General features: G+C 40.9%; 1 protein-coding gene and 1 long non-coding RNA gene across 4 annotated transcripts in view; one reads left to right on the top strand and one right to left on the bottom strand.

Moving 5' to 3' along the window:
* LOC105677853 (irregular chiasm C-roughest protein-like) overlaps positions 1-26,840 on the top strand; it is a 126,001-nt gene that overhangs the window by 60,930 nt on the left and 38,231 nt on the right. For all 3 annotated transcript variants that reach the window (XM_012376727.2, XM_067353777.1, XM_067353776.1), the window contains exon 3: positions 16,178-16,521. In XM_012376727.2, the coding sequence (XP_012232150.1) occupies positions 16,178-16,521 (344 nt within the window). The remainder of the gene's footprint in view (positions 1-16,177; positions 16,522-26,840) is intronic.
* Positions 1-26,840, bottom strand: part of LOC105677854 (uncharacterized) — a 95,944-nt gene that overhangs the window by 46,846 nt on the left and 22,258 nt on the right. Inside the window, exon 3 of the long non-coding RNA XR_001101626.2 lies at positions 5,215-5,334. This is a non-coding gene — a long non-coding RNA (uncharacterized lncRNA). The remainder of the gene's footprint in view (positions 1-5,214; positions 5,335-26,840) is intronic.

Below are 26,840 nucleotides of genomic sequence, written 5' to 3'. Positions count from 1 at the left end.
GCCCTGTGTGTGCGTCTCTGCCCGTCGCGGGAAAAGCTTTCTTTCTGGCGCGCAGCTACCTCTCCATCGCGCACTCATAGAGGAGTCTGACTCGTCAGACTGGTTTATTAAATTTTCACGGTACGGCGGACACGTTTAATTTTACTTTGTATTGATTTTACCGCAGAATGGGAATACGGCGCGGACGCGGACGATGTAATTCTTTTCCACAGTCTGTGCAGAGAGTTGAAACCCCCACAATGAACGACGACGTGAAGGCCAATCGACGAGATGCGCCCAATGAAAATTGATTCGTCCCCGCGTCAATCAATCGATTAACAGTCGAAAAGTACACAGGCGTGTGGCTGCGAAAGCCGCCGCCGCCGCTTTTGTTCTGAGCGCGAATGTATTATGAAGCGGAAATTGTTGTGAAAATATTTACAGTATCATATATCGTTCGAATTCGAAGGATTATTGAAAGGAGGATATTTCTATAAAAGTGTATCAATAATTGATGAACGCAAGTGACCGTTGACCCCGCCTACACCGTCATCCCTTCGACGGTCCTTCGCCGTCTTGGCAAAGGACAGGTCCAGACACACGTGTGTGGGCCGAAGTGATTTCGACCGGATGATAGGTTCTCGAAATTAGAAAATGCCAGCACGCCTCCGCCGGGAAACAATTATTTGTTGCAAGCGTCTCATGAAGTACGTGCGACGCCTCGATGAAACTGTTACTGTACACTTACGTATAGCCGTTCGTAAAATGTCGCGCACGTTCTTGCGTTTCAGTTTGTCCTGATATAAAACTGGTACCGAGTGCCTCGCAGGCGACCCTCGCCAGATAAGGATAAAGTTTTGATAAATATCCTCGAAGATGTATCATAATGTAACACTCCGTACTTCTAAAATTATAACGCAGCTGCGAAGATTCACGGAATAGCGATCTCCTCTCCTTTCTTTCGCGAACAAAAGTCGATAACGCTTCATTAAATCTCCAAAATCGTCACGAAAATTTAATGGCAACTGACACGCGAGTCTTCCCGGAATAGATACCGCATCTCTCTCGCTGAGTGACTGAATCATACATTGGCGTATTACCAAAAAGAGATTATGAGCTTGGAGAAATGAGAGATTACGAGGCGAGATATAGTTACGTACTTCAGACACGCTATGCTCATACAGGCTATTTTTCGAGACGGTATAATGGAGATGTAGCGTAACATGCTCGATGTGCTTATTTTAATGAGAGTCCGGCTGGTGTAAGTCGAAACTTTTCCCGATAACATTGCCGGCTCTACCGAGGTTGTAAAGTAGTTAAGTCGGCATGTGATTTATGGCTGACACGACGAGTCTGTTTCTACTTGAGCATTTTTTTATCAATATGAATGAGATGAGCGCACTTAATTCCCGACTGTACTTATTGTTAGTTAATAGAGTATTTAAATACAGTCGCGCTTTTTTCCCCGGATTCCAACACTTTTCGATATTCCCGTGTTTCCTCTGTCCGATAAGTTTATTGCGAGCAGTCGTGTCGATATCTTTTATTGGAAAAGTTTATTGAATGTAACATTATTGATAATATGCACATTAATATATTAATTTCTCTTCTTTACGTTACTTTATTGAACTTTTTGTCCCACAGCGGAATATCGCGCAATCCCGGCAGTCCGCGAGTTTTCACATTATTGATGTAATAACAACATCAGATGACAAGAGGAAATTTTAAGCACGTAGAAAGTTAGTCCCGAGCATTGCCGAAGGAATAGTCGTCAGTTTCAGACGTCGTAATGGCGTTGAATAATGCATTCCTCGTTTGCAGCAATGATATTTACAAGCAAACATTTCAAAACACGAATCACATTCTTCAGTAAAAGCAACAAATTATTCATGAGAAATATGAGATACGATTTTCTTTCGTACTTTTACTTCAAAGTGAACGCTTCCGCTCCTATCCCTTTCCAAAAGCGTTTGCATCACTTTTGTACAATCCGATATTTCTCTCGATCTAAAGTAGCGGAAAGAACAGAAACCAATATTCGTTGATGTTTGCATTACTGCTAAAAGAGCAAAAGAAAGAAAAAAAAGAAAAAAAAAAGAAAAGAGAGAAAGAAGAAAGGCGGACTTTAGCCTCTAGCACATAATGACACACGATTGAGCAAGCGTATCGTTTATCTCACGCAAATGTGTCTTTACGAAACGTCATTCAGAGAGCTTGCAAGTTACACACGCGCGCACGCGACGCAAGGGCGTTGATTATCCCCGTGTAACACCTCTACCCTTCAGTTCCCTTCGTAATTAAAGTCGAAACGCGAAAAAGAATGTCCCGCGACACGTGGTAATTCCATTTGAGCACCACGAGTACCGCTAATAATTAATAATCCAAATGAAAAATGCGCGCTTGTACGCGCCGCGGTGAATTTCGATTATAAAGAAGAAAAAAGCACCGAATTAGAATATCCGTATCTACATGTTACAGGCAATTCGGATTGCTTTTTTCATCAGCCACTCCTGAAAGATTTTAATTCCGACTACTAAAATTCCAGAATTAATTAGCACGTTATACTTATATACCGCACCTAATTACAAAAGGCAATTAAGGAAACTGAGAAGAATACGTTTGTTATGTAAACATAGCTGCGCCACTACGTTTAAATGTGTACGAAAAAGGCGTTGTTATTGCCCTTTGAAAGATCGCGTCGGCGCGTCCCACAAAGGATGCGCTTTAATTAATGATATTAAGACTGTCCGTATTATCAGATTAATTAAACGATCTTTCTTCTGTTGCATTTCAGTTTTCATTATCAATGAAAACTGCAACTTGCTAACAAGGCGGATCGATAAGAGGTATACAGCGATGTTCGTATATAACACGTCCTGTTTCATTGTTCACGATTTTTTTGCGTCTTTGTTATGAATTCTTTTTGCATGATAGTAATGAGATAACAATTTTTTATCGCAACTTTCCTTTTTATAAAATCTGAACTAACAATGCGACACAGCGCAAATTCTGCATATTGTCCGTATTGTATAATCGTGTGGATTTGTATCCGTACGTAATTGTGGAAAAATCTCAGAATAACGGAAGATCATTAGATGGATTTACACGAGTTAACTAACAATGAGAATTGTTACAAAGAATATTACTCTATCACCACTCGCGCCCGATAATTTTTTCGCTCGTATGTCTGCAAGATTGACGAAAATTTAACAAGTTACGAAATTATGTGGCAAAATAATTTATTTTCATAATACTTTGCCTCTTTATTCTTTGTTAAAATCCTATTTAATAAGTGAAAACGAGTTAAATCTCCCGTATACATTTATGTTATTGCTCTTGTGGCGAAACTTCCTTTTCGCGCGAAACAGTTTATTTGCAATTAGTTTTCTCATAAGACGGAGAATGTATATAGATATGTATATAGCGAAGGAAGTAATAAAGAGAAAGGGAAATGTCGAAAAATGCCCGTTATCATATGGTATAATTTCGCAAACTACGCTTTTTAATTCCTCGTAGTTTCTGCGATTATGTCAGGAAATGCTAGTGTATTCGCGCATTACTTCTCATTTCTATGAGATTTATTTGACATCGCGCGTCGGTAATATCCGCGCTCTCGTACTCGAAAATAGGTACGTATTTCACGGTATATTTCGCTCTCTCATTTTCGGGGATTATCAAATTTTGGAATTTTTTATATTTTTCTATATTCGCTTATTTTACGTTTGCAAATATATTGTATGTACACGCATATATATTCCGATAACACATTTGAATCCTTTTTCGAAAAAATTAATAAAATAACACGATCTTGATGACAGTGACATATGAGTTGTTTATTTGGAAAGCTAGTTATTATTATTTGTCATGACATTTTACAATCGGAATATATTACTGTAAATACCGTGTATCACGTTATTGAATAATTATCGGGAAATTTTACTAGCCCGAGTCCAGCATATTTCACCGTTTTCTTCGGCGTTTACATCTGAATTTTCCATCATCCCTCTGAACTCTCCGATGCGAACACTTGGTGCGAAGTTTCCACTCACCTCTAGAGATTGTAAACAGTATAATAATGGCCGTTCTTATTACAGGCTGGTACAATGGGAGTTTCGGGAAAACTTTCCAGATTTGCCATTCCTCAGCATTCTAATTAGTAATGCTAACGAAACTTCGCGGAATAATGAACGCCGAAGCAGTATTGAATTAAGTGCTGTCGCATGCATTAACGTGTGTCAGCGCTGTTCAGATTTTGCCAAACTGTCAGCAAGCGAGGAAGGGATCGTTTTCGTGTTTGCCTTACTTAAATTAACACGAAATTAACGGAACAGCGACCCAATGAAATTGAGAAGCTACACGCGAGGATATCATTCGTCACATAGTGATATAATGATAATACAAATGATAAATCTATTAGTTTAATTAAGCCATTATTACGGAATAATACTGCGAAGCGTGAAAAGGTAAAAATGAAAATACGTGGAGAAATGTATTTTCTAGGTTGAAGATTACTTCAGCAAAGCCAAGAGATTATCATTGAAGTGAAAAATATTACTAATAGCAGCGTCTTTTTTTCCCCAACTTTTTCTGTTACAAGTTGTTAAAACTCCCTCATAAAAGATTTTCCGTAAATATTTTACGCCACCATGTCAGCATGTTATTACTACACATTACGAGTAAAGACGGTATTGTAGAAGTAAATACAGGCGATATCAGAGACTCTCCGTGTCTAACAGTCCATTTACCAAAAGTTTACCGAGTTCTTGTCATCGTCAAGTATTTTCGTTCCGCCTGAGTTTGTGTTCGGGCACGTTTTTGCCCTTCAACCTCAAGGGATGTGTCGATCTATTAGGTCGACACGGTATTAGCTTTCCTCAGTATCGCTGAATAGCTCTTTACTTAGCGCCTACTCTTTTTCAATGGACGAGGTGGAATTTCACGGACATCGCGAGGCAGAATCAATACCACGGAACGTAAGAATTAAAAACGAGACGAAGCAGACCGCAATTTTCTACCGCTCTTGTATTCTTTATCGACGTGTGCGAGAGGTACGGTAACAATCGCGCTATAATACATGTAACAACAATTATTGTGCCCGGCATGGAACCGGAAATTCTACGAACAAATAGCATTTGTCCAGGGGAAGCGAGGCTTCGCTCGAGCCAATAAACCGTATTTTCGCGGTCTGCTCGTCCGCTCGAACCAGATTATCGATACTTCGATTATTCCACTTACTGCCTTAACGATGTTATTGTTTGTTCAATCAACGACATTATCTGGACAATCGTGCAACTAACCACACCGGGGCGCCCACGTCGTACCCCTTGCAGTCCCCTCTTTTCTTATCCTTTTATCCTGCAAAAAGAAATCGCGTATGAATTAACAATATAATCAAAATAGCGCGGTCAATAAATTGTAAGAGTAACAAAATATGCATGTATTTTCAATTGAATGTTGTATCATAAAAGTACAATTGAAAATCGATGCGACACACACGATAAACACACGTATTCCTCGCTTTATGCGAAACCGTAAATGTTACGTCTGCCTCTTCATCTTCTTATTATAGAAGGTATAAAACAATATGGCCGGTCAATATGGATTAACGATATAATTATAATAATATAGTCAATTTGCAGAAATATCAAACGTATATAACTCGTGTGTATTTTCGATTAAATGTCGCGTCGCGAAAATACAATCGGAAATCGATGGAAACGCGCGGCAGAGTAAACGTATATACTTGGCCAATCGCTTTATGCGCGAAACCGTGAACGTTACGCTAACTCGGTATGGAAATACATCTCGTATTTCTTCGTGCCGCCTTTCCGAGAGGTTTCTCTAGAAAATTTGCCAGATGCGACTCGGGGACGAGGGACTCGGTCTCCGCTCGCGGTCTCCGTGGGTATCCACGCGGGAGGCGTATCAAAGGACCCTCCTTATATTACGACCTAAGAGGCTTCCTTCAGTAGATTATAGCAACGTCGCGCTATTGCAACTTGCTATAAGGAGCTTACATCTCCACGCTATCAGAGACATTGCCGTGGAAAGCGATCGTGTCTTTTGCCTTGACGGACACTATCGAGTATCCACGTTGTCGATGCGAATATATATGGCCGAGTGCCTGATGCGGTGAGACCGCCGCTTTAGACCTGGACATGCAATTAATCGCGAGTTAATCAAATTAGCGGCTATTGTCCTTGGGAACTACTGGAACCGCGATCGAAGTGTCAACCGCAAAGGGAATGACTCTAAATAGATCCCGTGAAACGATTCAAACTTCGTACTCCATTTGCAACGTTTTCCTTCCCTTCAATCATTTCTATAAACCCGACATTTTTCGAATAAAAATCATCTTCGAACGGAAAGTATTTCTTTGTTATTCAAGAAGATGAAAATTTTACACATGTCGGACACTGTTCCTCTCTTAAGATTTCCATACTTCGCTTATATTTTCAAATAGCTTAAGCTTCTGCGCTGTTTGCATGCGTCAAGAGATGAATAAGAATAAGATTTTCTCACAAGAAAGTCTGTTCAAACTTATCTGTTAAAATTATCCCTCGTGCAGAAACATAAACCGGCATTCAAGCCCGATGAGATTAAAGTCGGATCTGATCAAAAGGCAATGATAATAATTCGCAGCCCTCTGTTTAATTCTTTGTCACTCGTTCCGTCGCCGTCTGATCTTGCAATGTTTTTGAAACAGATTTACTCGCGCCGCGCCGACGCGACGTGTGGTGGTAACGAGGAAATATCGTTCCACGAATCGATCCGTGGCGTGAAAAGGTCACCGAGAAGGGGTCGTCGCTTGTCGAACGTGGCGGATGCCGTGTCGATTATACCGAGCAATGTGGCCGCATGAATATGCGCCCCAAACGAGAAATACCGGGATTTCGTGATGCGCTACAGCATTCGGCGGGATGCATCGAGTCGCGTACTTGATCAAACTTGAATACGCGGAACGATATATTCATACGCGGTGATTTTGCAACATTATCGCAGACCTTCCGTCATATAGATTCAAATTGTATTCGATTTACATCGAAGAGATTGGTATTGTTTTCGCATTTGTTTCGAGCATCTTGAAATGTTTATCGAATCACGAGTGCAAAATTAATGTCCCTATCTTAATATTGGATCAAAATACTTGAACATTTATAAAGACTTAAAAATTTCACAGCAAATATGACACCCTACATCTACATATATATAGGTATGTAAATATAGAATGTTCTATCTCCATAACTTTTTAATGTCAGATTTCTGATTTGGAGACGAAACTCCTGATACCAAAATGTCATAACTTTCAAATAGGAAGCGTTCAACTACGGCGAATTTGTACGGCAAAAGTTCGTACGCTCAGATTTGGCGCACCGCACATATTGCCGGTGCATGGCGCAGCGCGCAGTGCTTCAAGAGGAAGTGGAGGAAGCCCTCATCTATCGACCTGCTTCCTGATATCGACATAATTCGATGTACAACAAACTTGAAGTCTTTTCAACACGTTCCGATGTATACAGAGTGATTATTAATGCATTGTACGTGCAAAAACATTGCACGGAATATTGTCCTAATTTAATAAGTACGTATGTGACGAGTAACATTATTTACTCGTACATATTGCAAGTATGTTCAATATCAAAAATGATGAGCCAATTTTTACCTTTATGACAAGTTAAAATAAGGTTAAACATTTCGACATATCAATAAGTTACTTAAAATAATTTGTAACATTTCAACAAAGCTGAAATTCAAAACTGTCATCTGAAATAAAAAATATCTGATTCGAAATATTGTGATTTCATTTATTATGAAATCTGTACTATCTCGAGAATATCTTGTTAAAAAAATTATACGATATACCATTTACATTTCAGATGTCTTTAAGACATACGTGTTGTTTGGGATATTAAAGAAAATTAAAATTTAATTAATATGAAAATATGAACAATATTGAATAAAAATACAAAAATTGTAGTTGCTGTAATATTTGAAATACATTTGTATCGTTACAACGTATTTTATAATTATTTTGTTTCATCATATCCTGTTGCAAAGAAATTATATTGTCATAAAAATACATTTTGATAACAATGCAATAACTCGATACTTTGGAATTAATATTTTGCTCATTTCTATTCACCGATGTCATAATTATTATACTTTGACATCATTATTGTTGGGTTTTGTATTACAGTAATGCACTTTCTTTTATTTCGTTTAAATCCTGAGAGATGCAGAACGCTTATTAAAAAAGAAACTAGGTTAACATATTTTCACTAATCATGAAAACCTCAATTTCCGTTTACTTCTCGACATTCGGTCGATAAGTCGCGAGACCGCTGTAATCTTTCTCAACTGTTAAGTTTACTTTGATGTTCCGATACCGCTCTTATGCCGCATGCCATGTGTGATTTCCTCGCACATGAATAGCGTCTATATCACGGAGTGTGGTAGGTGGACGGATTGCGATTCGCGTACGTCGTCGTCGTCGTATCATGATACAACAATGCGGTATATAACTCCTATTCCAGCCATATCAACGGACTATCGCAGCAGTATCTCGTGTTATGCGCGATACAGAAGGAATTGTTGCGCTCTTAAAGTTCGAGCTTACTCTTAATTTTCTTTTTCATCTCTCCTTCGCCTCTCTCTCTCTCTCTCTCTCTCTCTCTCTCTCTCTCTCTCTCTCTTCTCATTTCCCGCGTTGCGGCTCTTTTCCGAAATAGGTTGTACCGTATATAGGATTGACGGGTCCGCGGGTATATACGCAAGGTTTTAGTACCGGGCACCGTTTTCTCGCTCGCCAGTCTATACGTCTAAGCTTCCTATGATACTGCACAGCGCATATGACAATTTAAGCATCTGGGTCAGATAGGCACACAGAGACGCGGTTTCCTCCTCTTCGCCATGATCATTCCATCACGGCGCAAATATTGAATTTGCATGGTCGTCTCGTTTCTGCAATGCAGATGTATCCGCTCCGAGAATGTGCCTATGTGTGTCGGCCGCTCGCCGCTCGTACATACACGCGTCATGTACGACGACGCGGCGACACCGTTTATTGCTCTTTGCGATGGATTCGATACATCCCTATTGTATCAACTCCCCGTCTAATGAAATCTGATTCGCGAAAAACGAATTTCCCGTCATGGCGCAGAAAATATTATCACCCAACTCCAAGAGTCGTATTTCCCGAGTTGCGGACAGCGCTGTTGATATCGATACCTTTTCGATATTATCCACGGATAAATATCGATGTCGTAAATTTGCATTTATGAAATCTAATACGCCGATATCAGTTTTATCCACGCTCGCGCTAGCGGACCGCCATAAATATTTGCGAGAGTTTCAGCTTTCGGACTCTTAGGAAATTAAGTGAATACCCTCGCCCTTTAACGTATTCGACTTGGATGCGGGATTCAAAGTTGGATAAGATATAATGCGCCGGCAAGAGTCGCGTACAAAGACAAAGCGGAAAAAGCAGATACATAATGCGCGCTATGTTCTTGACATACATATTCCCGTGTCTTTGAAAATATATTTTCATATTACGACAAAAATATGAGACTTCCAAGGATTGCCGACGTGAAAGCACATCCGTGTGTCACGCACACGCGTTTGTTTCTCCTTTGAGTAAGAATTTTTATATCATAACGAGAATACCCTCTCCTGCGCTCTTGAAGAAGAGCAGTCTGAGCGAGATTGTGGCATTGCTCGTACACGGCTTGTACATGGATATTTGCCTTTGCAAGCACCCGATCCGCGGGATTATGGCGATTGTGCGATGCGTAGCTACATTACGTCGGCGAAATCGACGGCGGTATGCGGAGACGACGTATTCGATACTCGACCATGTAGCGCGGTATGTATGATGTAAGGATTTCTCTATGTGGAGGTCCTCTCACAGACGAGAGCGCAAACACGCTGCAAAGCGATTCCGAATTCCAGATATATTTGAACATTCGAATGTCATTAGAGATATTAGAGATATTAAAGTCAATATTTCAAGTCACTTTTCATAATTAAGGTAATCGGATCAAAGAAAATGAATGATTTTAAGTATTAATAGCGTTATATTCTGATAATCATTAAACTAAGATATTTATACGCGTTCTTATCTATTTATGATCATATTCTCATTGGTACAATTGACATCGCAAATTAACCACTGTGATCATTATGTCTTCGCGTGAATAAAAAGAGCAAGTTTTCGAATAAAATAAACAAAAGTCGATAATACGTCATTTTTTCGATCGTTGCTTCATTAATCATTCAATCTCCGGAAGAAACGTATTCGTTCACAATCGATTCCGCTATTTCGGCCGGGTCTAGTTTCGTTGGGAGGAGGGGGAGAATTTCGTTGTCGCGTCTTGCGAATTTTCGCTCACGAGGTTATATTGTTGCTTGTCGTGCATCAGGGATGCCACACTACACGGGCGGTACACATAGCATTATACACTTGTATATGCAACGGTGCACATAGGCAATGTTGATTGTTGCGTAAGCATACAATGCGGCGCGTTACAACAGTTGGTTGTGCCCTGGAAAGGGGAACGTTTGACAGTCTTCGACATCCCGTGAATACTGATACGAACAAACGGGACTGCCAAATAGATTTCGTGATAATAATCCGATTTTCTCGAAGAATGCACATTGCGGAGAAGAGCGACGACAAACGCGACAGTTTACCTTTAAAGGTCGATTGTTTGCTAATGTTATAAGAAAGCTACAAAGGGATCACCGCGCGCGACTTGACGAAGGTAAAAACGTCTCGGGATTGAGAGTTAGCCGGCGAAATTTTTGCGAGCAATTCCAACGTCGCCGGGCAGGAAATCTATAAAATTGCGCTTTCATCAAACTTAATATTGTGCCGGGTTATAATAAATTGAGTCACGATAAGCGTAAATGGATGTAATTCGCGTCTCCAACTTGAACTTCATTACGTAAGACTAATGCGCTCTCGTAACTTCACGTCGCTTCGTCGCGCTCTGTTTTTACGTGACAAATATTCCTTCCATTTCGTGATGGCGATGGGTCGATTTCGTCGTGTGACTTCGGATGTGTTGGCACAGCCGCTGCGCGGAGTTAAGGAACTACTAATGGCTTCGTTAATACCGGCCGCCGAATTGGCGATGGAATAAGGCTTAAATTCGAACCCGCGCCGGGGGGGTCCCTGCGGTATAATCTCGACCTTCTCTCTCCGTGGATCGAAGGTTAAGCCTCTCTACCACTCTATCCCCAGAGCCAATCAAAAATTAGGTTGCATCTATCTACATGACCTGCGCGCTACACAAGCGCGAAGGTTGCACTATTCGCGTTAAAATATACAGAACGTCCCAACAGAGTTGCGATACACATAGAGTTTAAAAATTACCCAATTTTTCTCGTTTTCCCTAGCTAATAAATTTTTTTTTATTTACCTCTGCCTTGCGCAAACCGCAAAGTAATATTAAGTTAGTGCAAAAGAGCAGTTTAAGTGGCTTATTTTTCAAGTTTTAAATATCCATTTATCCAATTTTCCAATTTACAGATTAACACAAGAAAAAAATATGCGACGGATGAAAACCAGCGGCTAGGTTTTTGTCAACGAAAAGTCAAACTTATATTCAAGAAAGAATCTGTGTTCGAGATAAAGTATGATACTGTCAGGACATGTTCTATACATAGTGAAGCATACCGTGGGTCGCAAATCCGATTCCATTCTACAAATCCGTCGCACGGTGTACAAAATGTAGGAACATCATATAGCAAGATGGCAATTCAATAAAAGAAAATGGTTAACTTGGTGTTACACGACTCAAAAATTGTCTGCGTTTAAAAATTTAAAGCGCGCTTAAAATATTAAGTAATTAAATTGCTTATTTAGTCACATTGCTCTTTTCGTCTCCCCCCAAAAAAAGTGTGCATCTGTTTTTAGCATTTAGAAGTTAAACACGATCAAAATAATGAATAATTTGTTTGTCGTAATAACAGTAATTTGTCAAAAACAATTATTTGAGAAGAAAGCGAGAGACACGTTTTGAAAAATTGCAAACGTTCCGTTCTGCTTATCGTTAAATTAGCATATAAAAGCAATCCGACACGTGAGACATTTTTTTAGAAACCGTACTTTATTGTAAAGTGGATTCTGCTAAACAAGGAAAAGCAGGCTCTTGAAGTATAGTACAGATAAATGGAGCGGATGTAGAAAATTGATTTCTGCATTCTTGATTCTGCGGCACCCTCATCACTCTTATCCGGTGCAGTGTCAGCTGCAGCGGCGTGACGAAATATTTTCCGACTTTGTCGGGGGTATCGAAAATCGCGATAACCAGCGAATACATCCCATATTCGTGTGTACATCGGCGTAGGGCTATATTTAGATAGTCGTGCGACCGATGACAAGCACATACTCATGCACGCTTACACACACACACACGCGCAGCCACATACAGATATATCGCGCCGTGTGTGACGCGTCGTGTGTTTGCATATGTGTACACACCGCGTCGCGCCGGGTACGTGTGTCCTATGCATGTGTCAACGTTCCCAGAAACACGTTACACTGACCCAGGGGACTCGTATCTTTGATACTGGGTCATCCCATGACAAATTGATCGGTGACGTTGCGCCGTTGAGCTTCGGCGCGAGTCTTCCACGCTCGAGCGGGGGAGATCCTTCCGAGGGACATGTACAGCGTGGCGGATTACTACCGTTAGGCGTGATCCAACGGATACACGGTTAGGTTGTGCTAGGCAAATTTGACGTAGCATTGATACTATTGTACACAAAATGATGAATCTACAAAGAAATAGTATTTGCGAACAAAAATTTGGCGTTCACACGTGGGTAGCAAATGGTATTTGAAACTTGTGCTTTTTTTATATTTTATTTCGGACACACTGTAGTCGCTTTAACTTTAAATTAAAAACGTAGAATGTAATTAAAGACATTATTTTTAGTTTTTTTATTTTCTATTTCGCCGTTTTGTTTCATTGTGTTTAATAAGTTCTTTTCTTTCATTTGTCAATTTGACAAATACGGTTTTATACTACTAAAATATTAAACAATACATACGCTCGTGGAAAATAGAATATTGACATATATATGTATTTGTCTTTTTAGCGTATATTTATCAACGTCTATTTCCTATGCGAAGCTTTTGTAAAATGCAATCCTCGTGTAAATTTAGGATTACTGTAATTGAGAAAAAATTGAATACCGTGAACGGAGCATCGAATAATACGCGGTAACATCGCGAAAAATTGATTTCGAAGGTCAAATCAGGCCATGGATCGATTCGGCGCGACGCGGTGTGCCGAACGAAACGCATTTATAGAGGAACGAAAAGAGAGAGAAAGGCAGAAAGAGTGGAAGAGAGAGACGGAGAAATGCGTGTTTTCGAGCGCTAAAATTTCTAACCGGCGGCCGCAACGCGTGACGTTCGATAGGCAGACTGTGACTCGACGCATCGTCTCGATTAGTGACTTTATTTAAATTTAAACGTGCGTACATGTGTGTGTGCGTGCGTGCGCGCGCGTGTGTGTGTATGCGTGCGCGGACGTCGCCCGCCTACGCGCCAGTGATTATCGCGACATTCGCTAGTAATTGCTGGGACAACATTGCAATTGATTGTTTTACGCTTCTATCAGCGTGCTCTATTTTATCGGAGCCGGCGGCATAATCTACGAATACGCCTACGCGCGTTGTACGTCAGCCGCGCCCGGCGAGGCGGCTCGAAATTTCCGACACTCTCGCGGATGATAAAAAGCCAATGGGCGTGATAGGATCCATTCGACATAACGCGCGCGTGCGATATTTTCGTGATATACGTTTACATGTAAAATCACTGGTGGTAAAATCGCCTGGGACGTATCCCATCCAATTCCGACATGACCCAATTCTGTTTCGTAAGCCGGTGGCGTGCCTTGTCATGGACGTCACGGAATATGATAAATGTTTTCCAAGTAAATGAGTAAATTGTGCACATTCGATACAAAATTTATTTCAACTCCCTCGTGAAATTATGTAGCCGGGGAAGGAAGAAAGAAACGGAAATTCTATTCACGCGATATCAAGATAATCTGATTATCGATACGATTCAAGCAGCGTTCGATTTCGTCAAACATGTCAATGTTGTTCGCGAGCATGAGACATTCTTATCGCAACGTATCCCAAAGAGAGAAATAATTGTGCGATATCGCTCGCATCCCGTCGAAGACGGAAGAAAGACTTAACGAGCGTCAAGAAGCGTGCTTTTGTCAAGTCGCTTATAGCCGCGAGATTGTTCGACCCGATGTAAACGCACCGCGCGGCGCGACGTTTTGTCGGTCGGCGAGGAGGAGTGGGAGGGAGGGAAGAGAGAGAGAGAGAGAGAGAAGGGGGGGGGGAAGGGATGCCCCGAATACGGGGCACAAGCGCAATTATTATTACGCTCGTTACTCGTATATTCCATTCAAAGCATTCGGGCGGGCAGGCGACGGCGGCGGCAGCGACTGCCGCAGGGGTTATTATCCTATTGAGCTCGTAAGAAGCAGCCCGCGCGCGATGTCGTACGAGCGCGACGTCTCACGACATCCTCTATCTGCTAACCAGCGGAACACGGCGCGACAAGAAACGCTTAGCTCGCTTCTCCGAGGAACATCCGAGAGAGAAAGGAGGGTGTGGGAAAGAGGAGGACGCGGCTTCATGTATAACGAACGGCTTCGACGATAACACAGAGCGACGTCGAGACGCCGCGTCTGTGCGGGGACGCCGCGTGCGAGCTCCGACAAGACATACGAGAACGATACATCGTTCTCAAGAATCTCTCCTCGAGCGATTTTCAGTTCTATCGATCATTTCGCCGGCGACGAATAAGAACGGTGCGCTGGAGGAAACGTAGATAGATGATGGAGAAGCGGCACACGCAGGCACACGGCGCGGAGAGACGAGGGAGGGAGGGGAGGGGGGGGAGCAGAAACCGAATACCATCTTGTTCGCGTTATTAGAAGACGGACGACGGCTGATACGAATATAAATGACACAATGAAAATTAATTAAGTGGTCGACGGGGAGCGATTGAGAGTCCCGTTCGCTTGACTGGCGCGCTTTCTCGGTTTGTTTTGTCGAATGATAATAAAGGCTAATAGTTACGCTAATGAACATTACGTTAATGAATGCTCAAAGTCAACAAATAAATGTTGAATCTGTAGTAATATTCGCGTTTTTCAGACTCTCCGCTGTGTATTTTCTTGGAAAAATATGATACACAAATAATAATTTTATTAATTAATCCATTGCCTGCAAAGATAAACAAATATATAAACGTGTTTATTACATAAGCTCTGAATTGTAAATACCGTTGAATCTCAGACACTGATAAAAAGATTAATCAGCGTCCTTTCATCTTTTTTTAGACTGTCACGGAATGAAAGGGACGGAAAGAATTCCGACAGAAAGGGATAATGATCGATTCTTAAAAAATGTACCTAATTAAAGGGAGTAGTAGATGTCAACTCGACTATCTCTGATAAAGATCGCAGCCAGCTTTTTTTTTTTGTCCGATACAATATTACACGTTTAATACTAGCGTAAAACGCTCCGCGCGATAATTATTAAGACATACTATATTTTCACGAGCAACGGCAAAAGTAGACCACCGTCGTAAAAAAGCTTCTCTCATACCTAATGGCAATTCCATATGTGCTTTTAGCTGCACACGGACATACATATGTATGGGTATAATGCACCCTTGCTTCCAATACTAAATTGCCGGCACCCGGCAATACTTTTATCGTCTCTTTTACGACACCGGCTCCTTGCTCTCTAACTTCGTTTTTGAATCCGATGGGACTATAAAGATAAATTAAGTAAGACACGACGGAGTGGATGGGCAAAGAATCGCACAATGGCTTGCATGCTCGTTAAATAGATTCAAGGAAGCATGCAAAAATTAAAAGAATAAAGCCGACGATTTTTTTTATCCTGTCTTGGCTAAAGAATCAAAAGTGAATAACGGTGCAATTTTTTCATCAATTCCTCCAATTCTTCCTTTGATTCTTTCTTAACAAATTGCAATTAAAAATCTCAAGTAATGAGTGTGTGTTAGTTTAAATGTTATATCAAATTATAAATCAAATACATTTTGCGATATAAAATAATAAATATTTAAAAATGTTTTATATTATACAATGTCTAATTATTATCTAACGAACCATTTTTTTTTATTCCGTAGGAATGCAAGCAGAAAAGTCGGACGAAGAACAGCACCGTTAATAATTTATCTCTCGCTGCTGATGACAATAGAAGCGAAGACAGTGGCAGCTACGAACATGACAAACGCGTCGTCCATAATGGCGTCGACGCTGAAACCGTTTACAACGACGGAAGTAGTTTATCAGCGATTCGCCATCGAGCCAATGGATCAAACCGCGGTGATTGGCAGTCGGGTGACACTTCCATGCCGAGTACTCGATCAGAAAGGGCCCATTCAATGGACCAAGGACGACTTTGGCTTGGGAGCGGTTAGGAATCTCACCGGATACGAGCGATACGCCATGATCGGCAGCGATGAAGAAGGTAAGCATAAGTGAAGAAGATTATCCCGGAAACTCCATTTTCACGCTTAAATTAATCCTCCGCCAGCCGCGATGTATGCTCGCGGACACTAAAATTATGCAAAATACAGAACGATTTGTAATCATCCTGTGAAACTTCACATTAGACTTCCTGCCTTAATCGTTCTCTTGAAAAATTATTTTAATTTTCGCTGTCGGGCAAACAGATTATAGAATCTACAATATTTCTAATTTTTGGAAAATATAACGATTCATATGTAAATTGCGATTTTCGCCATGTATATTAATGATTTTCGATCCACATGCCGTCGGGCGCTACCTTAACCGCGCTTGAATTTGTTGTTGACAAAAGCGCACTTTTTACCAATGAAGGATTATTTGAAAAATCTATTCACTACATCAACTATACGCTATAATATGCCGCTGGCCTGTTTACTCGTTCAAATTCAATTTTCTGCCGCAAGGTATTGATTTTCTGCTGTGCCGAAAAAAGCGTACGCACGCACGCCTGGTTGTCTACCGTGAAAAAATATTTTGCGTCGCTTAGAGATCTACACATCCGCGGGCGTAGCAGCTTTTACGCATAACACGTAGAGAGATGTGAAACTTAGGTACAGTAAACCCGCAGGACCAATGTTGATAAGTAGTGAGACGTGTATGCAACGCGAGGTGAAAATTGTAGCACGGGACAGGAAGATCGAAAATGCAGAGTATATTTTTCCATCCACCGTAACATTTACGAGAACATTTATTTAAAAAATTAGAAATTTAGTGATGTTTTTCTCTTGAAAAGTGAATAATCTTTAATGTTATTTCATTATAGGCTATTAAACTCATTTAAAATAATTTAGGTCGTTGAAAAACTTATTATAGAGAACTAAGATAAATTTTACTTTATTTAACGTATTAAATGGTATATTTTTTATTCGTATTTTGATAATGGTTACTGAAATGGCCAATTAAAAAACAAATTAATATTTCGCTTCTAGCTACTTTTTATACGAGAAATTGGCCTCCTTTTCAGTTGCACCATGATTTCCGCCTTATCCTGCATAGCGCTTCCGGAAGAGGTTCACTTTTGTTAGCGCGCTTTAAAACAAAGATGGACTTCATGCTACTCTTGTGTCGACTACGTCGCATAAAGCCGATACAGTTCGCATTAAAAGCTACTGTGAAGTTAAATTAGTTTCCTAACGAGTTACTAAAAAATGCCTCGCAACACTCGTTACACTTGCTGGTATAGGAGTATTTACACGTGTAAACGTTTTCCATGTACAGAATACGTCTTTGGGATGCAAGCCCGGGATACGCCTGAGACAGCGTTTCTTTATTGTAGAATTTTTATTACGAAACTTTATACACTCGCGGTTTAATCCAGTACGTAATGGCAAAGGTAACGAGGGAATAGAGAATTTCGTCCAATCAGTAAATTATGCTGGCAAATGAAAGGATGATGTTCAAATAAAGACCTCTACGTTCTGAACTCGGCAGCACGGGCACGCTGATGATGTTAGCGTTACTCGCGAATAAACTCGAGAGACACAAACGCAAATAACAAAGCACACCTGGATGAAATATTCTTACCGCGGACAGTATATCATGGTACAACAATGACAAAAATAGACAGCAAAAAAATTAATGCCAGAAATGTACTACGGCAAATTTTTCGGCAGAGCAAAAAGGGTGATTTACGCGTTCGATTTCTCAATAAGCGTAAAATCTTCTATTCAATTTTTACCTTCGATATAAAAAGCTTGCATATATATATATATACATATACTGCCACGAAGCGGTCGAAGGGATTAAAATATATGTCGAAGAAATATAAGGTGCAGAATCAAGCCGCATTTGCGAGTAATTGGAAATCATTATGCTTTCGACTTCAACGAAACAAATAAGCAAATGAGCAAATAAGTGGATGAAGCGGAAACTACATGGATACAAATAAGATAAAAAGAGATAGAACCATGTAACAAGAACCTTCAAAGTTGTTCCAATTCCGTTAATGCTATAATCTAACCGCGCATACCGCGATAAAGCGGGGGCTTTTTCGTGTGACGGTGCAGGAGGCGGAGTAGTGAACTGGTTTATTTCATCCGCTGTATCTGTTTCAACATATAGATTGTCTTTCAGTGAGCCCGCGCGCGCGTATCTTTCCGCGCCCGCTGCATTCGTCATTTAATTCCGCAAAAATCAGCGCGCGGAAAGCGAAACGATCCAACGTTTATTCAATCAAAATTTGTAACGTGTTTCGCGAAGCTGTCCTGCTCGTGCGCGTCGGCATATTGGAACGCGAACGGTATATGCAAACGCGGCGTTTATTTTTTTTATTTCTATTCGTTTTTCGGTTACAGTATATGCCGGCCGGGGGATTAGTCGTTGGGCTTGCGAAGATAGAGCGATTCCACGATATCGCATCGTTCTATACCGATATTCCATTTCCTGTATTCACAATATGTTAAAAAATATAACATTGTGTCTGGCAATGCTCCTAATCTGGAAAAAAGGAGCATCACATTTATTTGGCTAATAAAGTTGCCATTGATAAGCTGGCGCACTGTGCTTCGAACATTTTCTCGTTATTCGCCGTAAAAATAATCTACGCGTTAATTATTTAAATATCATTTCTCCGTACAACTGTTTGAGTATTATTTAAATATAAATTTTTTTTCTGCGCAGTTTCGCTGAAACGTATGCTTTTAAATGGGATTTGAATATCTCTCGCGCGTTTATACAACTGGAATAATTTTTTTCAAGGGATTAATGCCTTCTGCGACGATCTTTTACCGAGTTGTTGACGATGGTGCGTTATTCAAAAGTAGGATTAAACGCAGGTGGCACTATGTCCTTAAGCTAAACATCGTACGTGCCTCGCTAGTGCGTATATACGCGGCGGACTTTCCCAACAATCACAGTGTGTCGGAACGATAACGCTCGCGCGCGTTTGAAATCCAGTTTAAGCCGAGGAACCATAATATACTTGTAACTATATGCCGTTGCACGATGCCTTGGTCCTCGTTCATTCTTCTCCCGGCGTATAAGCGCACCCCATCGTCTATGTGGCACGTACCACGGTAGCAAACGTCTGATTTCCATAAAATTATTGCAGGTTTAGCGCACCCTGCTCTATGACCTGCACCGCAATGTTGTTATGTTTTAGCCGCCAGCTTTTTTTGACCGTGGGTTTTGTAAAGAGATGCACAAATCAAAATAAAAAAGCTTAAATTATTTACTCGATGTCGAGAAAAGACCGCTTGAGCTCAACGTGCGAATTATGGTACGTGCAGAATGGAAGAAGAAAATTAGCCATAAGTACGATAAAAAACTAGATATATGCGCATCCAAAAGTCAATTAGTCCGCAGCAGTTTGTGCGCGATAAAAGTTCGCGTTGGTGACGACAATGTGAACGACTACCGGAAAAAATTGTTCAATTAACGTTTTCATCGTTTAACTCTAGTATAAAAGGGATCAAGAAAATTCGACATTTTCAAGCCTTATCGCATATGAGTGACAGCCATCATACAGACATTGGGATTAATTTTACTGAATTACACGTCAGTTTTTACATCGCACATTTAGCACGATGATATATAATATTATGTCTTTTTTTTCTGCCAAAATTTTGATTTACTAATTCCATATACGCGGCATATTAAAAATCAAATATATCAAATGATGAAAATTAACAAATTTGCAATAAAAGATTTATCGCTGAAATTTAATGTAGTGTAAAATTCAGCATTCAATATCTTATTTCCTCCATCTTCTCGTTTTATGAATATTTAATTTAATTAATTTCAATCTGGAGAATAATTTCGTGCAATGCATTTCAAGTCGTGAGAGATAAATGATCGCGTCTCGAAATGTATTCCGGGCAAAAACCCGCCGGATACACGGTGACAGATATCGGAAGCGCTATCACAACATATCGCAGTGGTTCTAATCGGCGGAGAATCGCACATATCGGCGTACACACGATAGCGCAGCAGTAGAGCGAAGTCTTTAATTCGACGTCGTGTATGCCGCGGGCGGAGAAGCGGCTAAGTTTAAATTAGTTCCGAAACATTCGGTGCACGCTCCGATGGTTAATGGTTCTACCATAGATCAATAGGATCGGTGGCGGCGGCTGCGGCTGCGGTGACGGCGCGACGAGAGTAGCGAGTTGTAGCGCGAGTTGCAGCGCGCGTCGCGCTGCGCTGCGCTGCGCTTGACCGTTGCGCTGCGCTGTCGCGATTCGCCGCGAGGCATTCAGCTGCGGAACGCGCCGCGACCGCTTGACCGGATACCCCCGCCGTCGCTGCCACCGTCACGCTTCTGTTACATGCTCGATATACCTGTTCTCGCGAACTCGAGAGAGCACTCGGAAAGGAAAAACACGAAGTCATAATTTCCATCTTCGATAAGGCGTGCCCCGCTTAGCAACGGGCGCAATTGACCTTGTCGCGGCATTCGCGTGTAAATCCGACGTGTCTTTAAGGGATCCGGCGCACGTATTAAAGGCTCAGGGCGTGATGGTTGGTATTAGAAATAGATTATCGCTCTCGGACGAATTTATTGCGATAACAGGTGACTCTCGAAAGATGCGTCGCCGAAACGAGGGCAAATCGGCGGCGTTCCGGGCTTTACTCCGGATATTATCGATTTCATATCTTTGTACCTCGGGCGGACGTTACTCACGTAAGCATACGCTTAAATAGATTTTAATCGATGAAGCGATCATGCCTGAAGCGAAACTGAGCTTTAACGAGGTATTAATGTCGAAGATTTTGATCGGGAATACAGCGCGCTCTTCGATCTCGCCTTTACGCAAACAAGAGAACCGGTCTTTAAGCAATAAATTTAAAAAAAAATTGCATACTTAAAAAATTTCATCTTAATTATGGTCTTGGTTTATTGTGGAAGCAACGGCTATTGTTCGATATCGTTTTATCGCGATGGATAACTTTCACAAGGAAACCTTAAGAAAATTGTGCTAACATTATATACAATCAGGAAACTTTAAGCCAAGCTCAAGTTGAAGCTTTTCGATCCAATGATGAACATATTACGAAGTAAGTCGGTAAAGCATACTTAATTCCCAGAGCTTAAGTATTCTGAGGAATGTTATTTTCCTCGTACCTGTCTGTGATAAAAATTTCCAAAGAAATTAGCGGAAGCAACGAGCGACTTGTTCAAACCAGATCTTGCTCGACCAACGTCTAGTCACTTAATCAGTCAATAAAAGGAAGCAACAAAATGCCGTTCCACTTGTGACAAAATGCTTGTTTTTAGATTATGAAAAAATTCCACTCTTCATCATCATAACCAATAAATAAATATTCAATTCAGAATTCTTCCGGCACAATTCCCTATTGAATATATACGTATAGATATATATCGAATATTCCATAAATAATGCGATTACGTTTCAAGAGAAATGAAAAATATTTAAATAAATTACTGAGTATTTATTTTTAAACGGAAGACGCGTCAATATTCATGAATTTATTTTCAATTTATATATTCATTACTTATTACGAATAAATCTTATTTTATTACCTATTAAAGGAAAGAAACACAAAATTATTTTTGACCCAACTATCGAAAATTCTGCGCAAAACTCTAAGATATTTATCCACCAAAATCCATCGAAAGATTTAGCCGGCTCGTGTAAATTTATCTTGGATCAGAGAACGTTCCACTGCAATAATTAACGCCGGATATCGCCGCCACACAGGCCACCTGATATTAATTGACGCAATTATAAGCACAACGTAATTCCAGCGATATTCATTCTCTACACATACAAGCGCACGGAATTTTAAGATCGCTCGCAGAAGCAACGGCAGCAGCAATGAGCAGCAATATCGGGGGCGCCCAACCTGCTCGACCGGATCTGGGTGCCGCTCCTGCCGCTGCAACGCGGCCGATTAATCGACCTTACCGGTTTCCGTGGTGTATTTTTCTCACTACCACCACACTCGCGAGCCAGATATTATATTCTGCCGGGTACACACTTCGCTCGACATAATTTAAATTGCAAACCTCTCCACCCACACGCGCCCTCCCTATTTCTGGCAGAGATATCGCGGAATTCTTACTCAGTAGATGTCGCGTCTAATACCGGAATAATGAAAATGGGCTCGATAAGAGGAAAAAAGTTACTTCTAATGAAATTATATACATAGGCTAGACTTGAAAGATCAGCAAGTCGTCCTTCCCCCCGTATTTTCCGTGTAAGTAAACGGTTTATCGACATTTCATTTAATCTTCCGTGAGAAACAGTAACTCGTGCACCGGCTTAGGGTTGCTCCCATAAACGTTAGTGAAAATTAACTGAGCTTTAATTCATTCTTTCCGTTTCTTTCTAGAGACAGAGATAGAAAGAGATAGCGAATTGATTAAATCACGGTTAACTCTAAGTAATTTTTATGGGGATGGCCCTTAGATGTTAGCGGTTAAAACATAAATTTACACAGAATCTACATTTTTCCTTAGCGATAGGAAAGAGGGAACTTTTACTAAAATTCTTTTCTCAAGAAAAATTTCATTAATTTAACGAATTGCAATTACATATTTAATCGATCGTAATTACATGTTCGATGTATTTACTATTTAATAACTTGATCAAATTTACACAACTGGACAATAACATTTCATTACTGATCTATTTCAATTATTTACGACACATTTTTACAGCAATATTCATAGTTCAATTATGACATATTAACACAGATACGGTATTTCAACATCTTTTATTAAACTTGCTGGATTTATTCACATAAAATTGATTTTACATAGAATTGAATAATATGTTATCGTAAAAGAACGATAATTAATGATAAGAGTATCAACAGCATTCAATTACGTAATTTAAAATCAAATGCATCAATCAAGTTTTCTCAGCTCTTTTTATACGAGATAATGGTATTCGAATAGCTATTTTAATATTTAAGAATTAAATATAAAATAAAGTCTAAATAAAGTTATATTCTCAATTAAAGATGTATTCACGAAAATAAAACATAATTACATTCGCGCGCGCACCTATCAGTATCATATAAATCGAAAATGTTGTAAAATTAATGTAGAACCGATCTATTTGGCTCCGATTCCCGTCGTTACCATATGGTTTAATTATTAGGTCTGCCGCATATAATCACACGAAAATGCCCTAGTTAATTAAATATTAAATATTCGCATACATGAAATAATTGATTGGTAGAACCGATTAGACATTAGAAAGTCGGAATGATTAAATTCTCATAAATGATATAATGGCCGTTATCGCAGTATAATGCGCATTTAATTCGCCAGAATATCATAAACACACTATTTCGTTACAAATCAACGCCGTTATCGGTGCCAAAATAACAGCGAGAACGAACATATGATACTGAAATTTTAGCGAAGTCCGAACCGCAACGAGAAACCGCGATACGCCGGTTGGTTTACGAAATCAACGATCGTCGATATAGTGGCCAATAGTGTCGATTGAACCGTTGTGCGATAAAAGCTGAGTATAATTCCAAGTCCCGTCGCGCTGTACTGCTATCAGCGTGATAATCGTTGCATATCGTCTGTCTTTCTCCTATTTAGCTACTACCCCGCGAGACCATATCGCCGCAATAATTGGCTCGAATAATGGCGCTTCATCATTGTAGATATTAGACTGCTGATTTACATTCTTCGCATACAACACGAAACAGTTTCGAATGGTAGAAAAATTTGCGGAACGCGCTCAGAGATAAATGAATATATGTACTCATAACTATATTTTACTTCATATACTTTCATTTCTAAAACTAACTTTATTTATTTATACACGTTGAAAATTTTCCAGCGATAACATTTATTTTATCAACATCATTAGTTAATGTAAGAAAACAAATACTTTTCCCCTGTTTAAATATGGTACCGTATGCAGTGCGTTCTACCGCGACATGAAAAATTCAACTGTATTTTCGATGCCGAGCTTTAAAGCACTTTTACCGAAATCTTGCCTTATCCATATGATAATGTTCACTCTACGCCAAGATAGCAAATTCGGAGCTGCAATTCTAGTTGCACATGCGCGAGTGGAGGTCCACGTTAACCACCAATCAGGTATATAAACGCGCCTAATTGGCAATTGCTGCGAACTTAGGATGTACGGTTGGTTTGTCGATTAAAGGATAACTGTCCGTAATGACGTATTAGACCGGCACTAGGTGGTCGATATGATGAGGAAAGCGCGACAAATATTTATCCCGAATCAACGCGCGTTGTACTTGCAAGAAAACTTGCAAGCGAGCAAAAATTCCAAGTAAAATTTTTATATACGCAATTCCGTTCACATTACGAAGAATTTCGATTACCAGAAGAAAGATAAACGCGTGGGGAAACTTTTTATAGAAAATGAAGATCAAACCCGATTTTAATATCCGTCTTCGCCCCTCCCTTTCGCCGATCTAAATTAACTCAACCTTCTCGTTTATTTTTGCGGGTGTTATACTTGCCAAGTTTCTCGAGTCTCTCTTTAGATTGCTCTACATAATGATTACATCGTCGTGGTAAATAATAAAATCGCTGGTAGACGGTACCGGAGGCGACCGTCGCTTCGCGGGCATCGATTTTCTTCGATGATCGAATCCGGCCGGTCGGACGAAACGGTTGATGCCGTTTGCTCGCACATCGTACCACCCTCATTTATCCCCCCCTCCCCCACCACCCCGCCGCGGACGAAGCTCACCACGAGTTCCAAGTGCGCAGCTATGCCCCGGCCGTGCTTTCGTGAAATTTACAGACGCGATTAATGTCACGACTGGCTCGTCCGGCAGGCGTTCGCTTGCCTAGCGGCCGTTTGTAGGCCTAACCGTTACTAATTTCGGAGGGAGTTATGGCCCCGCTATTACATACCCAAACCTAACTAGCCTAACCGCACGTGTGTACGTCCGCCTCGTCCCCGTCCGTCCGTCCGTCTGTCCGTGTGTACTTCGCATTAACCGTGCACGACGCCGTCGTCTTACGCGAAAGGCTACGCCGTATTATTGACGGCGCGGTGATTTATCGTTGCGATAAAGACCCCGCGGCCCGTGCACACAGCCTGGGCGCCTCGTGAACGATGTCCGTGGGATGTTATCGTTTGCCCGTTTGCGGCTGTTCGGCTCGGGCAGACCGAAATCACCGCCAACTGCCGCCGAATGCCGATATGCCAGAGTAGATAAAGCCGCGCCCGCTGATTACACGATTACTTCGTGCCGGGAGACCGAGCCCCGCGCAAGCCTCATCGACGGTAAACACACAAGATTTTACGAGGCCCGTTTCGCGGCCGCCCCAACCGTTCGCGCGAACGTATATATCAGAGCATCGGGGAAAACCCGTCGGATTACGTTTTCGATATTTTCGCAGCTTTCGCGCGTGTAACCCGAGTTATCGGGCGTTTTTTTTTTTTTATTTCGCTTTACACTCTTCTCCCTACACCTGGTTTCGGCGGCGCGAAACCAAACGGCCGGATACTGCGGCGAACGGCGAAATTTGCAGAGCGTAATCGCATCGCGTGTAAAGACAATCCCGCGCTGTTAGTTAGGCCATGTGTGATTTACTACGTATTGCAATAAAGGCCGGTAACCGCTCGCGATGTTATCATCACGCCGTTTGTCTAGTTACAGACCCAGCTGAGGGCGAGAGGGGGGGCGGGGGGGAGAGTTTACCGAAACAACTAGCACCCACGTTCCTGGGCAGAGGATTAATAGCCTTATGTTAAGGCTATCTTGATTATGACGCAACGTCCACGATTTAATCAATTTATTGATGCGCGAATATCACGCGATCTACGCTTAGGACAAGACAGCGCTATAATTCTAATGCAAAATAAAGTGAGAGTTGACTTTTTCATTTTTCGGTTAATATTAGCGAAGAGATTTCCATTTGCTGTAAACACAACCACATCAACTTTCTCGAAAGCGTTTCGATATTAAAATACATCTTTCTCTACTCCTTGGGGAAAATCTGTTTGTCATATTCTCCGATGTTATTCTAGTATTTAAATTACCCGGTCGCCAATATTACTTCTTTAGGATTCAGGTATACAAATATCGCCATACGACCTATCCTCGCAATATCCGTGTCTCATACGCAATTTTTCTAAAACGACAATCTCAACTTTGGCACAAAAAATTGCGGACGTCAGAGCTGAACGAGAATTTTTTAAGCCGTCGCCATTTTTATGCTCTTTGAAGCATAAAACGTCCAAGTCTTGCAACGCAGAAAGCCGAGCACCCGCATAAATTATGCATCCAGAAGGGTGAAACTGTCTGCTGTGCAAACTTTGGGCTTGCTACGTTCTCGACGCAGATCGT

The sequence above is a fragment of the Linepithema humile genome, chromosome 4 (genome assembly GCF_040581485.1).
Source record: "Linepithema humile isolate Giens D197 chromosome 4, Lhum_UNIL_v1.0, whole genome shotgun sequence".
NCBI classification, from domain to species: domain Eukaryota; kingdom Metazoa; phylum Arthropoda; class Insecta; order Hymenoptera; family Formicidae; genus Linepithema; species Linepithema humile.
The sequence above is the reverse complement of the archived record's forward strand: the minus strand, read 5'-3'. Positions and strand labels throughout refer to the sequence as shown.